General features: G+C 47.3%; 1 protein-coding gene across 4 annotated transcripts in view; it reads right to left on the bottom strand.

The window, feature by feature from the left end:
* The window catches only part of SP3 (Sp3 transcription factor), a 36,263-nt gene extending 18,921 nt beyond the window's left edge, over positions 1 to 17,342 (bottom strand). Inside the window, exons 1-2 of one of the 4 annotated variants that reach the window (XM_083154780.1) lie at positions 16,983 to 17,342; positions 16,711 to 16,826 (exon numbers count right to left, since the gene is read on the bottom strand). In XM_083154780.1, the coding sequence (XP_083010906.1) occupies positions 16,711 to 16,826; positions 16,983 to 16,989 (123 nt within the window). In that variant the 5' untranslated portion in view covers positions 16,990 to 17,342. Of the gene's footprint in view, positions 1 to 16,206; positions 16,319 to 16,710; positions 16,827 to 16,982 lie in introns of those variants that run through there. The other 3 variants (XM_083154781.1, XM_083154783.1, XM_083154782.1) reach the window with 3 other exon arrangements.
* Between the last annotated feature and the right edge of the window lie 955 nt (positions 17,343 to 18,297).

The raw sequence follows: 18,297 nt of genomic DNA, 5'->3' as shown, positions 1-18,297 counted from the left end.
ACTGCCGATTTGCGCTCACACGGGAGCTCGCATCGGGCTCACAAGCCCTAAAAAAGCATGCAATCTGGCTTCCGATGTTCACTATATCGGCAACATCGGAAGCCATATAGCCCCGTGTGTACACACTATTAGATTCGATTTCCCATTAGATCTGTACTTTTGCATTCGATTTCAGTGTACACACTGGATTTACTAGATTGTATTTGATAGTGTTTGCTGCACAGTCCATTTTTCTACTCGATTTAGACAACACAGGAGCGTGCATCGCATTGAATGCGTATTGAACGCGTCTAACACCCATTTCAATTTTAGGTTTCTAGAAGCAAAATCAAATCGAAAACATGTCAAAAATCATAGTGTGGCTATGTACCCAGTAGAATGATGGGATACAATAAGACAGGGCTCGACAAACCCTGGGGGCCAGGTCGCCACGGCGACCAGACTCTGCTACCTGGCGACCAGATTTTTTTTGGGAGGAAGTAGAATCTGGTCATGGTCGGGCACACTTGCGGTAACAGCCAGGCAGAGCAGTGGACAACTCACCAGGCTGTATCAGAGCAGGTCCGCTGTGGCTATAACAAGACTCGAGCCAGCGAGGGCGTGGCCTAATCAGCATGCAGAGAAGTTTTGTTTCCACTCAGCTCCTGCCGATCCCCGATGTTCGCGATACCAGCCGCCGGATGCCCGCGGCTGCCCACTCTCCAGTTCCTTCCCCAGAGGCTGCGTCCTGTCTCCTGCATGGTCTACGGTGGGGCAGGGACTGCTGGATGGTCTATGACTGCCAGGAGAGGGCTCCCAAGAGGTGGCTGCTGCTGCACCTTGAGACGGGTGTTGCCCTCCTGTCTGCTCTCCGCTACCACTGTATTCCACCAAGAGAGTGGCCCTGCTGTCTGAGGTTGTCAGGTTCTCCCAGGACTCTAGTATAACCCCTCCACCTGCCATTCTGGTGAGTCCACTGTCCCTTTTATGTAACTAGGGCTGCTTCCTTGACTGAAGAATGTTATAATGGGGGTTATTCTGATTTAATTTTTAGCGTATGCACACGGCGAACTGCCTGTTCGCCGTCCCGCTCGCAACTAGCAGTGTGGGATGTGGAGGGGGGCAGAGCCCATGGGAATGCCCACCGTTTCATGGGTGTTCCCATGCCAAAGTCCCGGTGGTGTGGTGGGGGGGGGGGGGGGCGGGCAGCTGACGTAAACAGTGCCTGCTTCCCACACAGGGCACTCGTAGATGTGAGACACCAGAGAGGTGTTTCAGATCTGCGAGCACTGTAGAAATCATTCCATGGTCGGTGACCATGGAATGATTTCCTCCCTGCACCCAAACCTTTAGTTTGTATGGCTCCTACACTTTCATCCTGGCTCCTAGATTTTAAAGAAATTTGTCAAGCCCTGCAATAAGATATTGTATACAATTTCTCTTGGTCTCCCAGACATGTGGGGTCAGATTTAATAGGATGAGAGATTCAGAAAGTGAGAGATTTGGTAAGAAAGCTCCAGTTTTTTTAAAGCGGCAATCATTTACACTGCAACATCAGTTTGATTTTGCAGTGTAAATGATTGCCTCTTTAAAAAAAAACTGGAGATTTCTTCCCAAATCTCTCACTTTCTGATTCTCTCATCCTATTAAATCTCACCCGTGGTATCTTATGAACCAGGGATGGGGAACCTTCGGCTCTCCAGATGTGGTTGAACTACACATCCCAGCATGCCCTGCAACAGTTTCAGTATGGCCAAATAGCAAAACTGTTGCAGTGCATGCTGGGATGTGTAGTTCAACCACATCTGGAGAGCCGAAGGTTCCCCATACACACTATATGATGGGACATAAGATCATATACATGCATGGCATCACCCAATATCTTACCATCAAGCCTGCATACAGGTCTATCATACGATGCCTCAAAAGACGCATGTAGTACGCATCTTACAAAACATTGTGTGTACACATTATACAATATCCAACTGAACTAAACTAAATCATAACATTGTGTACTATACGGCCTAATGTGTATGGGCCCTTAGAAATCTCAGATGTTATTGTTGTATGGAACACCTTTAACTCAGAATTACCAGCATCTCACCCTTTCACTTGCGAAACCCCATTGTCTTCTTATGTTAAAGCAGAATCAGCCATTATAACACATCCACACAGATGACAGTATTCACAAGTGTTTCTCACAATTAACATTCTGCAGGAAATCAGTAGAATCTGGATCACACCCGGCCCATAGTTTCCAGGCTGAACATGCGCTCTTGGGACACAGAACTCATTAAAGAGATTCAGCATTCTTTGGAGTTGATTCTATTCAAATGATGTGAAAAGCGTAGGAAATCAGAGCGCTGCTACCGACTACTGGATTTCTGTAAGCACCCCTCCTGGGGGTGTGAACAGAGGGTGTGGGGTACAGGGGTTCGACAGTCATTAGCCCGACGTCAGGATCCCAACTGGCCGGACCCAGACAGCATGGTGAGCGCAACTAAGCCCCTGCGGGCTCGCTAAGTGAGCCACCTATTCTATTCTCCCTCTATGGGGGTCGTGGACCCCCACCAGGGAAAATAGCAGGTGGCCGTCGGGAACCCGGCTGTCTGTTTTGACAGTCAGGATCCCGACATCGGGTAAATGTCCGTCGGGATCCGTCCCAACAAAACTAGGGCAGTGATACTATTTTGTGCGGAACTAAAAGCATCGCCACGGGGCACTCAAGTCGGAAAAAGCCGGTACTCGTGACTAAACACATACGAGTACCCGAATTCTCCAACTTATTAGCATAATAACATCAGGAGCGCTCTCCTCGCAATATTCACATAGTTTTGAATAGAATCAACCCGCTTTTGCCTTCTAAGCATGTTTAAAATTGCATAACACCACCAAACATGTCACATAATTCTAAGCAGAACATTGTTATTTCAAAACGGTCTCTCTTCAGGTCATTATGAATTTGTGTTTACGAGCTTCATAAGATGCACTTTGTACTACTACCCCTTTCTATAAGGCATGGAGTAATATGCTGCTGAACTACAATGTCACATACAATCCCCATCTGGAGAGTTTTTTTCTAGTCTCCAAGCTACAAGAGACCAGCATGTAAACTTGTAGTTGCCATGCCACAATGCAGCAAGCCTCAGAGCCAAGACGAATGACTAGGAGTATAGAGACTCGCTCAATTACTTCACTACTATGTACTGCCCAGGGGGGATTATAGTATATTACTCATGTCCCTAGAAAAGTGGTTCCCAAACTTTTTTTTTTTTTAAATCATGACGGGCCCTAGAGTATTAGAAAAAAAAATTCACGGCATCCCTATGCCAAACGTATCAAATTGAGAATTTAGAAAATAAAAAACATAAAACTATATTGTTTTAATATGTCATCCTTACATTTCATTATGTGGTGAGGGCCAAGATTGGCAGCTTCTATGAATTTACTTATTACATTTCCTATTAATAATTTTAATTGGCCTTGGACCACCAATCCGAGGCTCCCTTGCAAGTGTCTCCAGGCACACCAGGGTGCCACAGCACACAGTTCGGCAACCACTTACCTAGATCTACTTTACAGCTTAAGTAAATAATTTTCCATTGCATCCCATAGGTTAAAAATCATTTAGCTGCAGGCCCCACTTTCCTATTCAGAGAAATCTGCATTAACACGGGTCACTCTAGGCATTAAAGTGTAGCGGGTCTTCATTTAAGGCTCTAAGTAGGTGGCAAGTAGGATCACTTGTTATACTTAAATAGCACAATTTGGCCAATAACATGTCATTTTGTCAAGTGATTCCCTGCAACAACCTCAATAAGGGCTAAGTTAAGTGTATTTTGACCTTAGTTTTTAAACATGTGCATGGGAGTGTTTTTACCAATATTTTTAACTTGTTTAACAAACAAACATTCATCTGAGATGAGCACAGATAAGCGGAGTGACCCGTTTGGATGCATAAACAGCACTTTTTGCATCACACCTAGCTCTTGTTGAAGTCAGCCAGGTTATGCTGCTAAACTCCGCACTGTTGGGCGCAATCAATGCAATAGATTATATAGATATAGCCTTCTATATATTGTTACCAAGTCTTGTTATATTTTCTGGAGATCCTGGTGATTTCTGCACCTTATGAACATCAACAAGGTCACATATTGTAGACTTACCATGGGACATGGTCACAAGTCAAGGGGCAGACTAGATGGGCCAAGTGGTTCTTATCTGCCGTCAAATTCTATGTTTCTATAAGTCTGCTTTAACAATTGAATTGTGCAACTCATGAGAGCACGCTTCATAAAATATAACCTCTAAAATGTACAGGCCTGTAATCTGTGGACAGAACTCACTGTTAATTGAATTGGGCCCAAAGAGGTGTGCAGGAAGAGCAGCAATTTAACTGCTGCCAAAAACTATGGTGATGTTCGGGGGCACATTGCTCACTAGTGAATTCACCCATTAGGCAGGCGAGCCAAGGGTAATATTTTGTGGGTACATTTACAGCTAACTACTATGTAACTAATGGTGTAATGTAATCTTTTTAGTTCAAATCACATGTGTTTATTTGCCTTTGCGATGCACCCTCCAGTGTATTCAATATCGCAAGGCAAAAATAGTACATGCATGGATTTTTTAATAGATCACATGCACCCTGTAAGTGACTACTGTAGTGTAGTCAAAATCGGGTGTAGTTCAAATCGCACCTAAAATACGTCTCACCATGTGGGCATAAGGGAAAAGTTTAGTAAATTTGGGAGTTTCCAACTTAATCTTCTAAAAATGGCACTAAAATAAATGCATTTAATGCCTGGTTCGAGAAATCGCAGGGGCCAGGTCACTTTGGCGACCAGATTCCGCTTCCTTGCAACCAGATTTCAACACCAAGATCTGTGACCAAAATAAGTCACCGCAGGTCGGGAAGTCTCACGAGACTATGGGGTATGTGTGAATGCAGAAGTCAGTCTGCATACTGACTGCACAGCACGTGTCCCGCATAAACTGTAACTACAGACCTGCTTACAAGACTATAGCATACACGGAATGATTTGAGGCCATGGCATTGCCCGAGTCCTCTCCCAAGTCAAAGCCGCCTGGTGTCCATGATCGCTCTGCAGCAGCGGCACACAGTGTAGCCTGTCATCTATTCCCCATCACACTGTATTGCTGCACAGTACCAAGTCTCATAGGGAGCAATGGGAAGATCTCAATATGTATGGCCCCTGCATGCTTCTTATGCGATATATGGTGTAGTTCTTAACCCCTGTACCTGCCACCTAAACCCCCAAAAATACTGAACAAGTGTCAACCCAGGAACATAATGTTCTAGACACACACGAGGGGTTCCTAATTGAATGTATTGCATAGGTACTAATAGGGAGGCCCCTTAAACAGATTCTAGAACCCCAAATTGAGCTCTGCCCTACAGTGTACCGGAGTCCTCAAAAAAAAAGGATTCACCTTAAAATACCTTAATATCCATAATCTACACACTTGCATCAAAGATTTCACATATGTAAACATCTGTGTCTAACGCCCACACGCCTGGAGTGAGGAATTAGCTCAGTGCCAGTACACTAGGTTTCCTAAATAAATAAATAGTTATCCTACAACTTTTTTATCATGTCCACACTAAAGGCCCCCATACACTAGCCGATTTTGGTCAGATTTCAGCCAGATCAGTCGGATCTGGCCGAAATCGGACCAAAATCGGCTAGTTTTGATGTCCCCTCAGATCCGATGCGCGGTCCCGTGTGCATCGGATCTGCGTCGGGTGGTCGGACCTGCTGCACGTCCGACCACCCGACTTGGGACCTAGTGGGGCGGCGCGGCGGTAGAGGGAGCAGGGGGGGCTGGGGACGCTGCGGGGGACACAGGCGGCATAGAGCCGGGCAGGGGGAGCCGGCGGGAGCTGTCAGTACGGAATAAAAAAAAAAAAGCCCATACAATGAATGGGCGGCCTATCTCAGCCAGTCAGCAATTAGCTGAGAGAGCGCTCAGCCAATCACAGGCTGCCCATTCATACATAGCAGCAGCGGGGACGGGCAGCGCAGTGGCGGCTATTATATTTTTAAAATACTTGTCAAATGACTGGCCGCTCTCTGATTGGCTGAGAGCTCTCCGGCCAATCAGAGAGCGGCCGGTCATTTGACAAATATTTAAAAAATCTAATAGCCGCCACTACGCGTCCCGTCCCCGCTGCTGCTATGTGTAAGTACACTGCCCGGCCAGGTCAGCAGCGCTCACCGCACCCGCCCCCACCACCGCTGGCCGCCGCTGCCCGCCCCCACTACTCCTCACCGCCCTGCAGCTCCCCGGGTTTTTTTTTACATGGGATAAATCGCATGCGATTTATCCCATGTAAAAAATGGCACATCAAGTGCCAAATTGTATGTGAGCCTCCCGGGGAGCTGCCGGGCGGCTCCCAGGTAAATTGGGTCCGACTTGTCCCTAGGACAAGTCGGCCTAATGTATGGGGGCCTCAAAAACTGCTTTACTTGTGGGGGTCTGAATGATTGATAGAGTTCATTGGTCATTGTTCCACTTGAATCTCAAGGTTCCTCTCATGGCTAAAAGGAAGCAACACGGTACAGTGAGTTGGATATATTACAAATACATTTGGTTCAATCTAAGGATTGTTGTAATTAAACAGCTAATACAATGGGATGGTAGGAAGTGCAGTAATGCCATCTTACATTACATCTCATACTAACCCACTAAACTGGATTAATTTTATAGCTAGTTTTGGAGAGCTGTACGTTTTTATTATTATGACAACCTATTTGGTAAACAAGACTCCCTAACCAGTCGAAATGAGAGTCTGGCCGGGCATTTAAAAACGCTCACCCAGTTGTGACGTCACTGTTTGCTGTAGCCAGCATGAGCTGGTCAGTTGACCACCCATACACACAGGCAGATGCAGATATATGGGAATGATCAGCAAAGGATGTACTGCCTGATCAACCGGATCTCTGAATAATTGTGGCGATTCCCGAGATCAGTACTTTAGGCACAACAAAAATGTGATATCCATAGCCCAGCACAAGTGGTTTAATCACATTGACTAAGGTAGTAATTAAGCCACCTGTGGGCCAAGCATTCAATGCAGTTAACATAAGATAGCAGGAAATATAGTATATTACTCTCCAAATAATTCTAATACGGAATAAGACCTCCCTTTGGCACCAGAACCAGCTCTGTGGGGCATGGGTTTAAGGAGCTGCGAGAAACATCCACTAAAGAGTCTGCTCCATATTGATCCAATAGCATCATACAGTTACTGCAGATTTCTGGGCTGCCAGTCTCCCTTTCCACCACATTCCAAAGGGGCCCCATTTGTTTGGGTGTGGTATATGTTTCCGACAGTCATTAGCCCGACGTCGGGATCCCGACTGCCCGGACTCAGACAGCATGGTGAGCGCAACATAGCCCCTTGTGGGCTCGCTGCGCTGTGGGCATGGAGGTTCGCTGCGCTCGCCACCAGGGAGAATAGCCGGTGGCCGTCGGGAACCTGGCTGTCGGTGTTTTAACAGTCGGGATCCCGACGTTGGGTAAATGACTGACAGGATCCCGTCCGGCACCCATTTGTTTGAGGCCCGGTGGCTATGGCCATTACAGAGTGCATATGGTCATTGCCAACACTCAGGTAGGTTGTGGCATGTAAACGAAGCCCTACAGATATTAAGGTGCCGAGAAATCACAAGCACCTCATTACCAGAATGGACTAAGACAAATTGTGACACTGCCATATAGACGCTGCAGCGTAAAGTAGCATTTGTCAGATCAAGCAATATGTTCCAATTGTCCAGTGTGAGCCTGAGCTACTGCAGCCTCAGTTTCCTGTTGTAAGAAACCTGTGGTCTGCTGCTGCTGTAGCCCATCCACACTAAGGTTCAACATGCTGTGTATTCAGTGAGTCTTTTCTGTAGACCAGTGTTGTAATGAATGGTTATTTGAGTTATGCTGGATACACACCAAAATGATTTGGCCTCAATTCCCCCCCAATTTCGATACAATCTCGACCGATTGTACGTAAATTGGGCATGTTTTAAATCCGATTCCGTTTCCCCACTGGTCTTTTGTTGATTCTGCCTGCTGCAGTCAGGATTTGTAAAAGATCCATTCAACTAGATACAAATCATGATCGGATTGTGTGCTCCAACAGATCGTGTGACCATCTCACAATCATGATCGTTCTGGTGTGTACCTAGCATTAGTCACTGTCTTGGAAGCTCTCACCAGCAGCCTGGATAATCTAGGCCAGGCCAACCTGCGGCTCTCCAGCTGTTGTGCAACTAAAAGTCCCAGTATGCCTTACCACAGTCAGCATTCCCCAATAGAAAAACTGTGGCAATGCATGCTGGGACTTTTAGTTTAACAACAGCAGGAGAGCCACTGGTTGGCCAGGCATGTCCAACCTGCGCACTCCAGCTGTTGTGAAACTATATTACAAGGCATGCTGGGATGTGTAGTTTCACAACAGCTGGTGGGCCAGTTTGGCCATGCCTGATTTAGGCTATCCTTTCTCAGTGAGAGTTTTTGCCCATAGAGAGGCTACTCTATTTTGGGCACAATTTTAGGTGCAAAGGGTTAGCAATCGCTAGATATGAGCATGTAATTAACATGAATTGTTTAGATTCATACTACTGTATTGCTATAATGTATTTCCTATATTGAGGTGCATTTAACTGGTAGAGGAATACCAATGAACTTAATACAAAACATAAAATGATGGCAAACAAGATAAGTAATGCGGGAAGAGCTCAACGAACCAAACGTTACCATACTTCTGTGCTTTGTGGATTTTGCAGTATTCAAACACAGAATCTAAAGGGCCCCATATACTAGGTCGAAGGGTACTTGTGTATTATCACGACTGACCTTTCCATACCCCCACTATCCACGTCGGCGTGGAGTTGATTATTTATAGTGTGGTGAGCGTAGCGAGCCACTGAGCCCGAAGCGTGGCGAGTGCAGCGAGCCCCGCGAGAGGACGCGTATCATGTTACATGTATTACGCGTGCACTCGCCACACTATATAAAATCAACTCCACGCCTACGTGGATAGTGGGGGTATAGAAAGGTCGGCCGGACGCATTCTGCTGCGCTCGCCACTCTTCGGGATGACGTGGATAGTGGGGGGGGGGGTCTAAATAAAATGTAATTTAATTGTATAGCACATTAAATGCCATTATTATATGTCCAATCTGAACCGATATCTGATCGCATCGCATGCCATACAATAATGGCATGCGATGCAATTTATCGGACCCGATTTTTGTAATGTATTCACTGACAGAGAGCAGTGAATACATTACATAGGAAAATCGCATCACATGCCATGCAATAATGGCATGCAATGCGATTTCCCTACCCTGAATAGCCCACTACGCAAATGCCGTAGTGGGCTATTCACCGTGATAATACACAAGTACCGGCCGAAGTATTGCATGCTATAGCCCGGAAATTGGATCACATGCAAAACATTTGTGGACACTTTGCATGCGATACAACACATGGGTCCCTATGCACCGTCCTGGGATATGATGCATCCTTTCTGCAGCGGTGACAACCTGCGGATATGGCGCATCAGATCAGAATTAAGTAAATTACATGATTTGACACTGTTCCCCGATTTCAGTCCCATGTATTGAAACAGTGTAGAAAAAACCTAAATGCCATTAGTGTATGGGGATCTAGTGTTCCCGCTAGGCTGTTTTAGCCTGATTTTTAAAGGGCAAACTGCGCCCTGCTAGCAGCGCCCCGCTAAAACAGCCTGGTGCCTGCCCCGACTGCTTGCACGGGGAAGCCCAGCGCCGCCTTAGACGGCGATGCCCTTCACTTCTCCGGCATCGTGGCGCGGGCACGCCCCTTGTGTGACGTCGGCGCCCGTGACCGCCCACAAGTGTGCCGTAGGCGGGCCTGGTCCGCCTCCCCAGCGCCCTGCCCACCCAAAAATCTAAAGTGAACACTAGGGATCTTTAATCTATGCTATGGTCAAAGTGTGCAGTTTGGGAACAACCACCAGAGTTGGATGGAGCAAGATTTTCCATGCCACCCATACAGGTGCAGATGTTACAGATACAATTGGGGCAATTCAATTGTTTTGTGGTCCTCCAGAGTTTTTTAATTATCCACTCTGCTGGGCACGCATGCCCCATGTACACCTATTAGTACCAGGTTTAGCCAAGCAGAGCAGCTAAATCAGTCTAAAGTCTGGATTAGGACTCAAACCTAAAGTCTGGGTTAGGGCACCCAAACCTGTTCTATGCACCGATGCAAGCTGAAATTTGTTTTTCCCCCCGATGCATGTGCTCCCAAACAGAGCATTATTGATTTGTATGTCAGCAGGGCAAAGAGCAATTGAATTGCCCCAATACTTGGTGAATAAGTTCAGAACCAAGCATGCCTCGATGCACATCACAAATATAAAATCGGTCATTATATGTGAAACCTGGTATCAGAATTACTTCTCTTGCTCAGTTTCTACTAAGTACTATTTAAAGAAGTTCTGGTAGAGGGGAAAAAAAAAAAAACTGTATGACTTGCGGAAAACAAAAATGTAAAATTGTAACACCTCTATTGCTTTAGTATCATGATAGAGATATATATATATATATATATATCACAATATTCAGAATAGTCTTGTTCAACAAGTGTAATGGCCTGAGAGTGAAATCCTACTAAAATAAAAAGAAAATAAAAGTATACCCACTATAAGTAAGAACTAATCCTTGTGTGATCCATGGTAACATTTTATGAACATATAATGGTACGTAATTACCAATAAAACTATGACTGAATAACCGATATATGCACTTGTAATTATTCGCTGGAAAATTACAACTAATGGTGGGAATGAATTGATTTGTGCTGCCGCAACTCCCATCTACAGTGTCCCAAAGCTATTCAATTGTTCGTGCTGCTTGGGGCAAGAATTGCGTACGCCCATCATTTCTGTTCACATACTTCAGAGGTGGTGAGCAAAATATTGATGACAGTCTGGAATTTGGGCAGCGTGCCCAGTAAACTTTTTATGTGTACATCTGGGCACGACACACTTGATAAGTAATAGACAACCGTGTCCTGCTACACAAACAAATGAATATTGTCCATCACTTTAAATGTGAGCTGCAGGTTTGAGAAATCTATTGAAGTCAATGGATGCAATTCACATCAATGGATGTCACAAGAAATGCTCTGATTGGGTGCCCTCTGCTCTCTGCTTTATGTGTCCAAAAAAAAATAGCAACTAGTCCTGTCTACAGTCCTGTTAGGGTGCTAAAGCCATAGAGATATAGATTTCTTTTTGCAGGAGACTGAAAGAAGAAATACCACCCCCATTGCCAACAGCATCTATAATGGGGCAATAATTTAATTTGTGGTAGTTGTGGGGTAAAACACTTAAATCCCCCCCATGTGTCATGATGAGCAACTACGAACAGTTGGTATCTATTATATAAAGAGGCTGTGGAACTGGTGGTTGGAAAGCAGAAAAACCAACTGGCAAACAGCCATTTAAAGCAGACAAACACAATTGGGTTCTTGTGTATTATCACAGCGCCCACTTTTCTTACGTACGTTAACTTAGTGAAATCGCATCGCATAACATATTAACATGCGATGCGATTTTACCCTTCCAGCTCCATGTCATTGCCGCCCCGTCGCAGCTTGTCAGAAATTCACTCTGAGGTTTTTCAGAGCTAGTGATTTATCAGCGTTTTCCAGTTATTTCGACTGATTTCCATTCATTTTGGTGAGATGACAGCATCATCAATGAGCCTATTCACGCTCCCTCAGACTGAGGAGGACGCTGTCCAATTTTTCCAGGAGCATTACCTGCTGCCAGTGACGGCTACGTGCACAAATGGGCACCCCATGCGCTTGTCCATCAAGGAGTGCATGTGTAGATACCACATAAAAGCATGCCGGCAAAAGGTGAGCCCGGCAAAAGGTGAGCCCATTTCTTCCCGGGGTGCCACTTGTCATTCTTAACTCTTGTGAGGTTTATTTATTCCTGGTCAGAGGAGCTGACCTCAGAGTATTGCCACCATGAGCTGAACATGTCCAATAAGACTGTGTTGCTATACAAAGCTTGGATGCGGGAGGCCTTTACCATGGACTTGATGGCACAGCTGCAACACCGTATTGGTGGCCCGGGACAGTCGAGGTAGACGAAAGTATGTTTTCGAAAAGACAAAGTAATGTTGGTCGCATTTTACCGCAGCAATGGGTGTTTGGAGGCATCAAAAGTGAAATGGGGCAGTGCTTCATCACCATTGTGCCAAAACGGGATGCGAGCACTCTTATGGCCGCCATTAACAGTCACATTGAGCCCGGAACCACGATTTACAGCGATTGTTGGCAGGCATATAGCACGGAGGAGTTGGAATGGGCAGGATACCATCCTGCCCATGTAAACCATATATATAATTTCGTTGACCCGGAAACAGGTGTGCGCACACAGACAATAGAGCGTCTTTGGGGGTCCGCAAAATGGAGAAACAAGAGGCAACGTGGCACAGCACGCCATCATTAGGATTCTTATGGGCCCCACACACAGCACAATTTTCAGGCATTTTCTGAGCGATTTTACTAAATCGCTCAGAAAATGCATGTTAATCGCTGTGTATATAGCCCACACAGCGATTTACATGCGCGCCCCCGCCGTTCTGAATCTGCACAAGATTCAGAATGGCCCGGTCAGTCAATTCATAACAGTCGCTCAGAAGCTCCTGCTCATCTCCCGCATGTGTGGCGCGGGGATGAGCAGGGCCATCTGAGCGACTGTCATGCCGGAGCACGCCGCCCAGATGAAGTACCACTGCCGCCGACCTTGAAGCCCCGCTGCCGCCTGGAAGCCCCGCTGCCGCCGACCTAGAAGCCTCACTGCCGGAGCTGAAGAGACGCTTCCTGGACCTGCCGGGTGCCGCGCCCACCCTCTGCAGTCAGATGGAAGCTGCAGTGAGAGGACGCGACGCTGGAAGACACCGGAGTTGGTAAGTATATACTATATTTTTTTTACACTGTGCCACCAATGGTTGAGGGGAGAGGGGGATGCCACACTATACCACCAACGATTAAAACTTTTTATGGGGGACACTACCACCAACTATGAAATGTTTGGGGGGAGGTCACTGTTTCACTAATGACTTATATTTATTTTCAGCAGTATATTGTGTGTGTGTATGTGTATGTGTATGTGTATGTGTATGTGTATGTGTATGTGTATGTGTATGTGTATATATATATATATATATATATATATATATATATATATATATATATATATATATACACACATACACACATACAGTGCAGTTTGATGGCATGTGCGGCTGTGACAGTCGTGACAGATTTGAAATCTCCCGTGCTGAATCTCCCAATTTGAATCTCTGACACAAATCTCTCTGTATGTGGCTCATTGTCTTAAATGAGCCACACGAGTGAAATCTCTTGTGCTGAATCTCCTGTTATGTATCTCTGGCACACATCTCTGCGTATGTAGGGCCCTTTACTTACAAGAGTTTGTGGCGCAAATGTTTAGCAGCAGATAAGCCCTTTGAACGAACCTTACATGCCCTGACTCTGCTCCCAAAGGCAGATTGACTGTTTTTACTCTTCTCATTTGTTACTGTTCCTATCTTTGTTATTGTTCTTATTTGTCATTGTTATTTTTGATTATTGTCATCATTGATTTTTATATGCTCTTTCATCATTAATTCTTTACTAACGTAGACCAGTTATTCGTTAACACATGCCGTCATTACTGTGTCAGATGAATGATATCGCCGGTGTGAATGTGCCCAGAACACACCCCCATTATCCACGTCATCCCGAAGAGTGGCGAGCGTGCTACGTGTCCTCCCAACCTTTTCATAACGCCACTATCCACGTCGGCGTGGAGTTTATTTTATATAGTGTGGCTTTACATGTATTCCGTGTCCGAATACTGCGGTGCTCGCCAAACTATATAAAATCAACTCCACGCCGACGTGGATAGTGGGGGGGTATGAAAAGGTCGGAGGACGCGTTCCGCTATGCTTCGGGCTGACGTGGATACTGGGTGTTACGCAAAACAATGCCAGAGGTGCTTGCATCACGTCATAGTAAGCACCCATCACATCTCATGGCATGGGTGTTTGTACAATGAAATATCGCATTTGGTGCCATGCGATATTTCATTGTATAAGCACTCCTGTGCAGTTAACATGGATATCGCATAGCACTATAGACGCTACACGAAGCGATGCTCCTATGCAGAATAGCCCTTAGTGGGCGCCGTGATAATACACAAGTACCCACAATTGTTATTATACATAGAATAAATAAATCCAAAATGGTGTTTACATTATGATACACTACAACTAAAAAATGACATAAGTGCTGTAAAAATGACATAAGTGCAGAACTTTCAGAATTTCTGCTTCATTCTTGAATGAAATAACCAATAGTGGGGCAGATGTATTAAGCCTTAACAAGAGATAAATGCAACAGTGATAAAGAGATAAATGTCCAGCCAATCAGCTCCATACTGACTTTTTTCAAACACAGCCTGTAACATGGCAGTTAGGAGGTGATTGGCTGGACATTTACCTCTTTATCTGGTTAAGGCTTAATACATGTGCCCCAATGATTCAATTAGGGGTGAACTGCAGGTGAGGCACGGTTGTGACTGTGTTCGAAAACCAACAATGGTACTCTATCAGTGGTGCTCAACCTCGGTCCTCAAGTACCCCCAACAGTTTACATTTTCCAGGTCACTTAGGCAGGTGCACTCATAACTCACGGACATATTTAAAAAGATCAACAGGCGGAGCGAATATCTCACTTGTGATTCTATGTGGAGACCTGGAAAACGTGCACTGTTGGGGGTACTTGGGGACCGAGGTTGAGAACCACTGAAAATACATGACATAAGACAGAGGTAGGTAACAAATGGTACTCCAGATACTGTGGTACATTCATCCCAGCATTTCATAACAGTAGAACTGCAGTGATGTGTGGTGGTCCTGCAGCAGCAGCACCAGACATTGCTATGCAGAATTAGGGACTACTGTAGGATTGGCCACACACTGGAACGATTTGGCCCTTTTCCATGTGATTTCAAATCATCAGACCAATAAATCACGTGAAAAGTATCAAATCAAATGTAATTCACTTATGATTCCAATCTGATGTGGGTCTCCTGTGCATCGGTTCAGATCTAGATTGTCACTGCTGCACCAATAATACATTGTATCCCAAGCCAGTGAATGAAATTGCGTGCAATACATCATGGGTGGTCATTTTGCCTGCAATGTATCTCACGCGATCTAGCCGCCGGGGAGCTAGGCCACAATTTGCCGAGGTATGCTAGGTTTACTGGGGCCCTAAGCGCAGAGGAGTGCACTGCAATACTACTAATGGAATCAACCACAAGGAATGTATACATATATACACACACACACACAGCACATGAGAAGAGTCATGAGTGGCACCCATACAATAATTTTACTCAGAACTGCGTTAGATAATGACCAAGGTGGCCATAAATTACTAAAAATTCAATATTGTGACTCTGGTACACCTACAGGATATAACAGCCAATGTCCGAATGTATATGTTTTAGCATAACAGCAAGTTACTAAGACACAGGTAAAACTGCAAACTGATCTCAGACGGCCTCCACTCAAGGGACATGTGCCCAGTAAACTGTACCAGATGCTGCAAGCGCAAACAATACAGAGGGTTGGAGACTAAATCATTGCTGCAGGTGGTGGTCAGCACATCCCCACCACACGCATCCTCCACAGTATACCGCACACCTGTGTGCATCATTTTCTAATGACAAAAATTTAACAAAAATGACAAAACACTTATCTATATGCAAATGTGCTGACTTATAGCCCCTCCATAACTGACAAGTCATATAACGGTACACAGGTCGGACCCACGGGTCAATCTCAAATGCCTGGGTGGGCAACCGTAACACATGGGCTATCCCTAAGACAGGGGTACACTAGCACCAGACACAGGGTTAACAGGCCTCTGCTGAGCACTGTAGCAGGCCATGATCACTATCTAATGAGTTGCATACTGTGGGTTCTTTAACAAAAATAAATGTCAAGGTGAACAGGGTCATCAGTACATTCTGGTGCTGCCCAGCCTGCAGAGCACCTGGGCAGAGGCCGTTATAGCAGGCAGGGAGGGGGGGGGGGGAGAGGCGACCTGCAGCAGGTGATCTCATCCTACCCCATCCGGCATCCAGGAGAACCGGCTGGCCGGGGAAGGGCTGCGGGAGCCGGGGAGAGCCTCCAAGCTTCCCCCCGTGTGCCCGAAGGGATGGTCGCGAAGGGGTGACCCCCTTCAGAGCCGGCCACCAGGGAGGAGGAGCGGTGGGAGGGTGAGCCGAGGAGGTGGGGGGTTCAGGAGGACAGATGCCCTCCCTCCCCCTAGGGGGGTTGTCTGCGATCCAGCCTGGGCTCATTACTTACCGCTCCGGCACCAGCACCGCCACCACCGGGGGGGACAGGGCCGCAGCCGGGCTGCCAGGAGAGAACGGGCGCTGACGGCGGAGCGTCCTACCCACAATGGGCGGGTACAGAGAGGGGAGAAAGTGGGTGGCCGTAAGTCCGGAGCCGACACAGGAAGTGCGGTTCCCGGGTGCTTTGTGCGTTATCGGTGCCCGGTGCTGCGGGTGGGTGTACAGGGAGGAGGCCTGCGTGGCGCCTGCGAGGCCTGCGGCCTAGCCCTTACCTGCCCGCCGCCGCCTTGGTCGCTCTCGTCGCTGCTGTGGCCGTGCTGCAGGTACTCGTTCTGGCCGTCAATCTCCAGGGCGGACATCTGCTCGGTCTTCACCGGCTGCTCCGGAGCTGGGAGGGGAGAGAAAGGAGAGTGAGAGTCAGGCGGCCGGGGAGCGCCATTGCTGGAGCCTGCGGGGCTTCCCCTACCCTCCCTTCCCTCACACCCAGACGGCGCCGGCCGGCCGGGGGGCGGGAAGGTGAGGACGCGGGCGGGCGGATACGTACCGGTCATGGTGTCGGCGGCAGGACTAGAAGGGTCACCAGAAAAAAAAAAAAAAAAAGCCCCGCCACGGATAGTAGTGTCGTCAGGGAAGCGCTGGCGGGCCCGGGCAGGCGGCGCAGGCCGAGCTCGGCGTGTTACACGCGTGACATGGTTGGACTCGGGGCCGTCACGGGCGCGCTGCGGACGGAGCGGACCAGGCGCGTTTTTTTTTTTTTTTTTCCCCTATTTTTGATTGACGGTGCGGGAAACACAAAAGGTGGGGCTAGCAGCCAGTACGGGGACGGCGTGTGACGTCAGACGCACAGGAAAGGAGACACCTCCTCCGCGACGCCATTGGAGGGAGAGAAACGATGGGGTGACGCTCATTGGCTAGTTCGACTGGCAGTCATGTCGTCTATGAGTCTGTGCTGTGGGTTTTTTCCCTTCCTCTCCCCCCCCACCCCAGCGTCGCCGCCACCAACTCGGCCCCGTGCGCGCGGGCGGCTTCCTGCGTGACGTGCGCGCTCCCCTCCATGTTTACTATCGCAGACAATGAGAGAGGGGGGTCGGAGACGTTGCTGCGTCGTCGTCTCTTCCCGCCGCTGCTCGGGCCTAGTTCTCCGGCGGCGTAGACCTAGCACCTATCAGGCCTATAGGCCCGGCCGCCTGTAACAGTAACCACCCACACGTAGCGCTGCTCTATCCATGTTTTATAAAGTGAAAGGAAAATAAACCAGCCAACCTGTGGCGTGTCACTACAAATCCCAGCATGCTTTCCAGGCCTGACCCAGCCCAAGATTTGCACTCTAGTGGTGTGTACCAAGCCAATGCTGATGGGCTGATATATCAGAACCTACACATTGAGCAATGTTAATGAAAGAGAATTATCGCTGTTCCGCGCTTAACATGCATTTTGTCACTAGCAATGTCACTAGGTATGATGTGCGGCACAAACGTGCAAACCCAGTGCCGCCAGCGACCAACGCATCGCGCATACACACATCTATATGCCGATCCTTCTGGCCGGATGGCATATCACCCAGTGTGTACCCAGCTTAAGAATTCTGAGGGATATTTGTTACATATCCAGAGTATTAAAAAAAAAATCATACCAGAGTCTTCCAATATCTGTAAACGCAGCTCCCCTATGTGTTCGTGCAGAGGAGCGATGTTGATCGCATGCGCATAAAGTTTTATGCGCATATGCAGCTGCTTGATGCATGCGGGCACGTCAAACTGCTTGTTCGCCGTCCCAATCGCACCTAGCAGTGCGGAAGGGGAGGCTGCGGCGACGGGCTGTTCCCATGTAAATGCCCGATGACACAGGGCGGGCAGCTG

This window comes from Crinia signifera, chromosome 7, assembly GCF_055691185.1.
Source record: "Crinia signifera chromosome 7, ASM5569118v1, whole genome shotgun sequence".
In the NCBI taxonomy this organism is placed as follows: Eukaryota; Metazoa; Chordata; class Amphibia; order Anura; family Myobatrachidae; genus Crinia; species Crinia signifera.
This window is presented reverse-complemented; position numbering and strand designations above follow the sequence as displayed.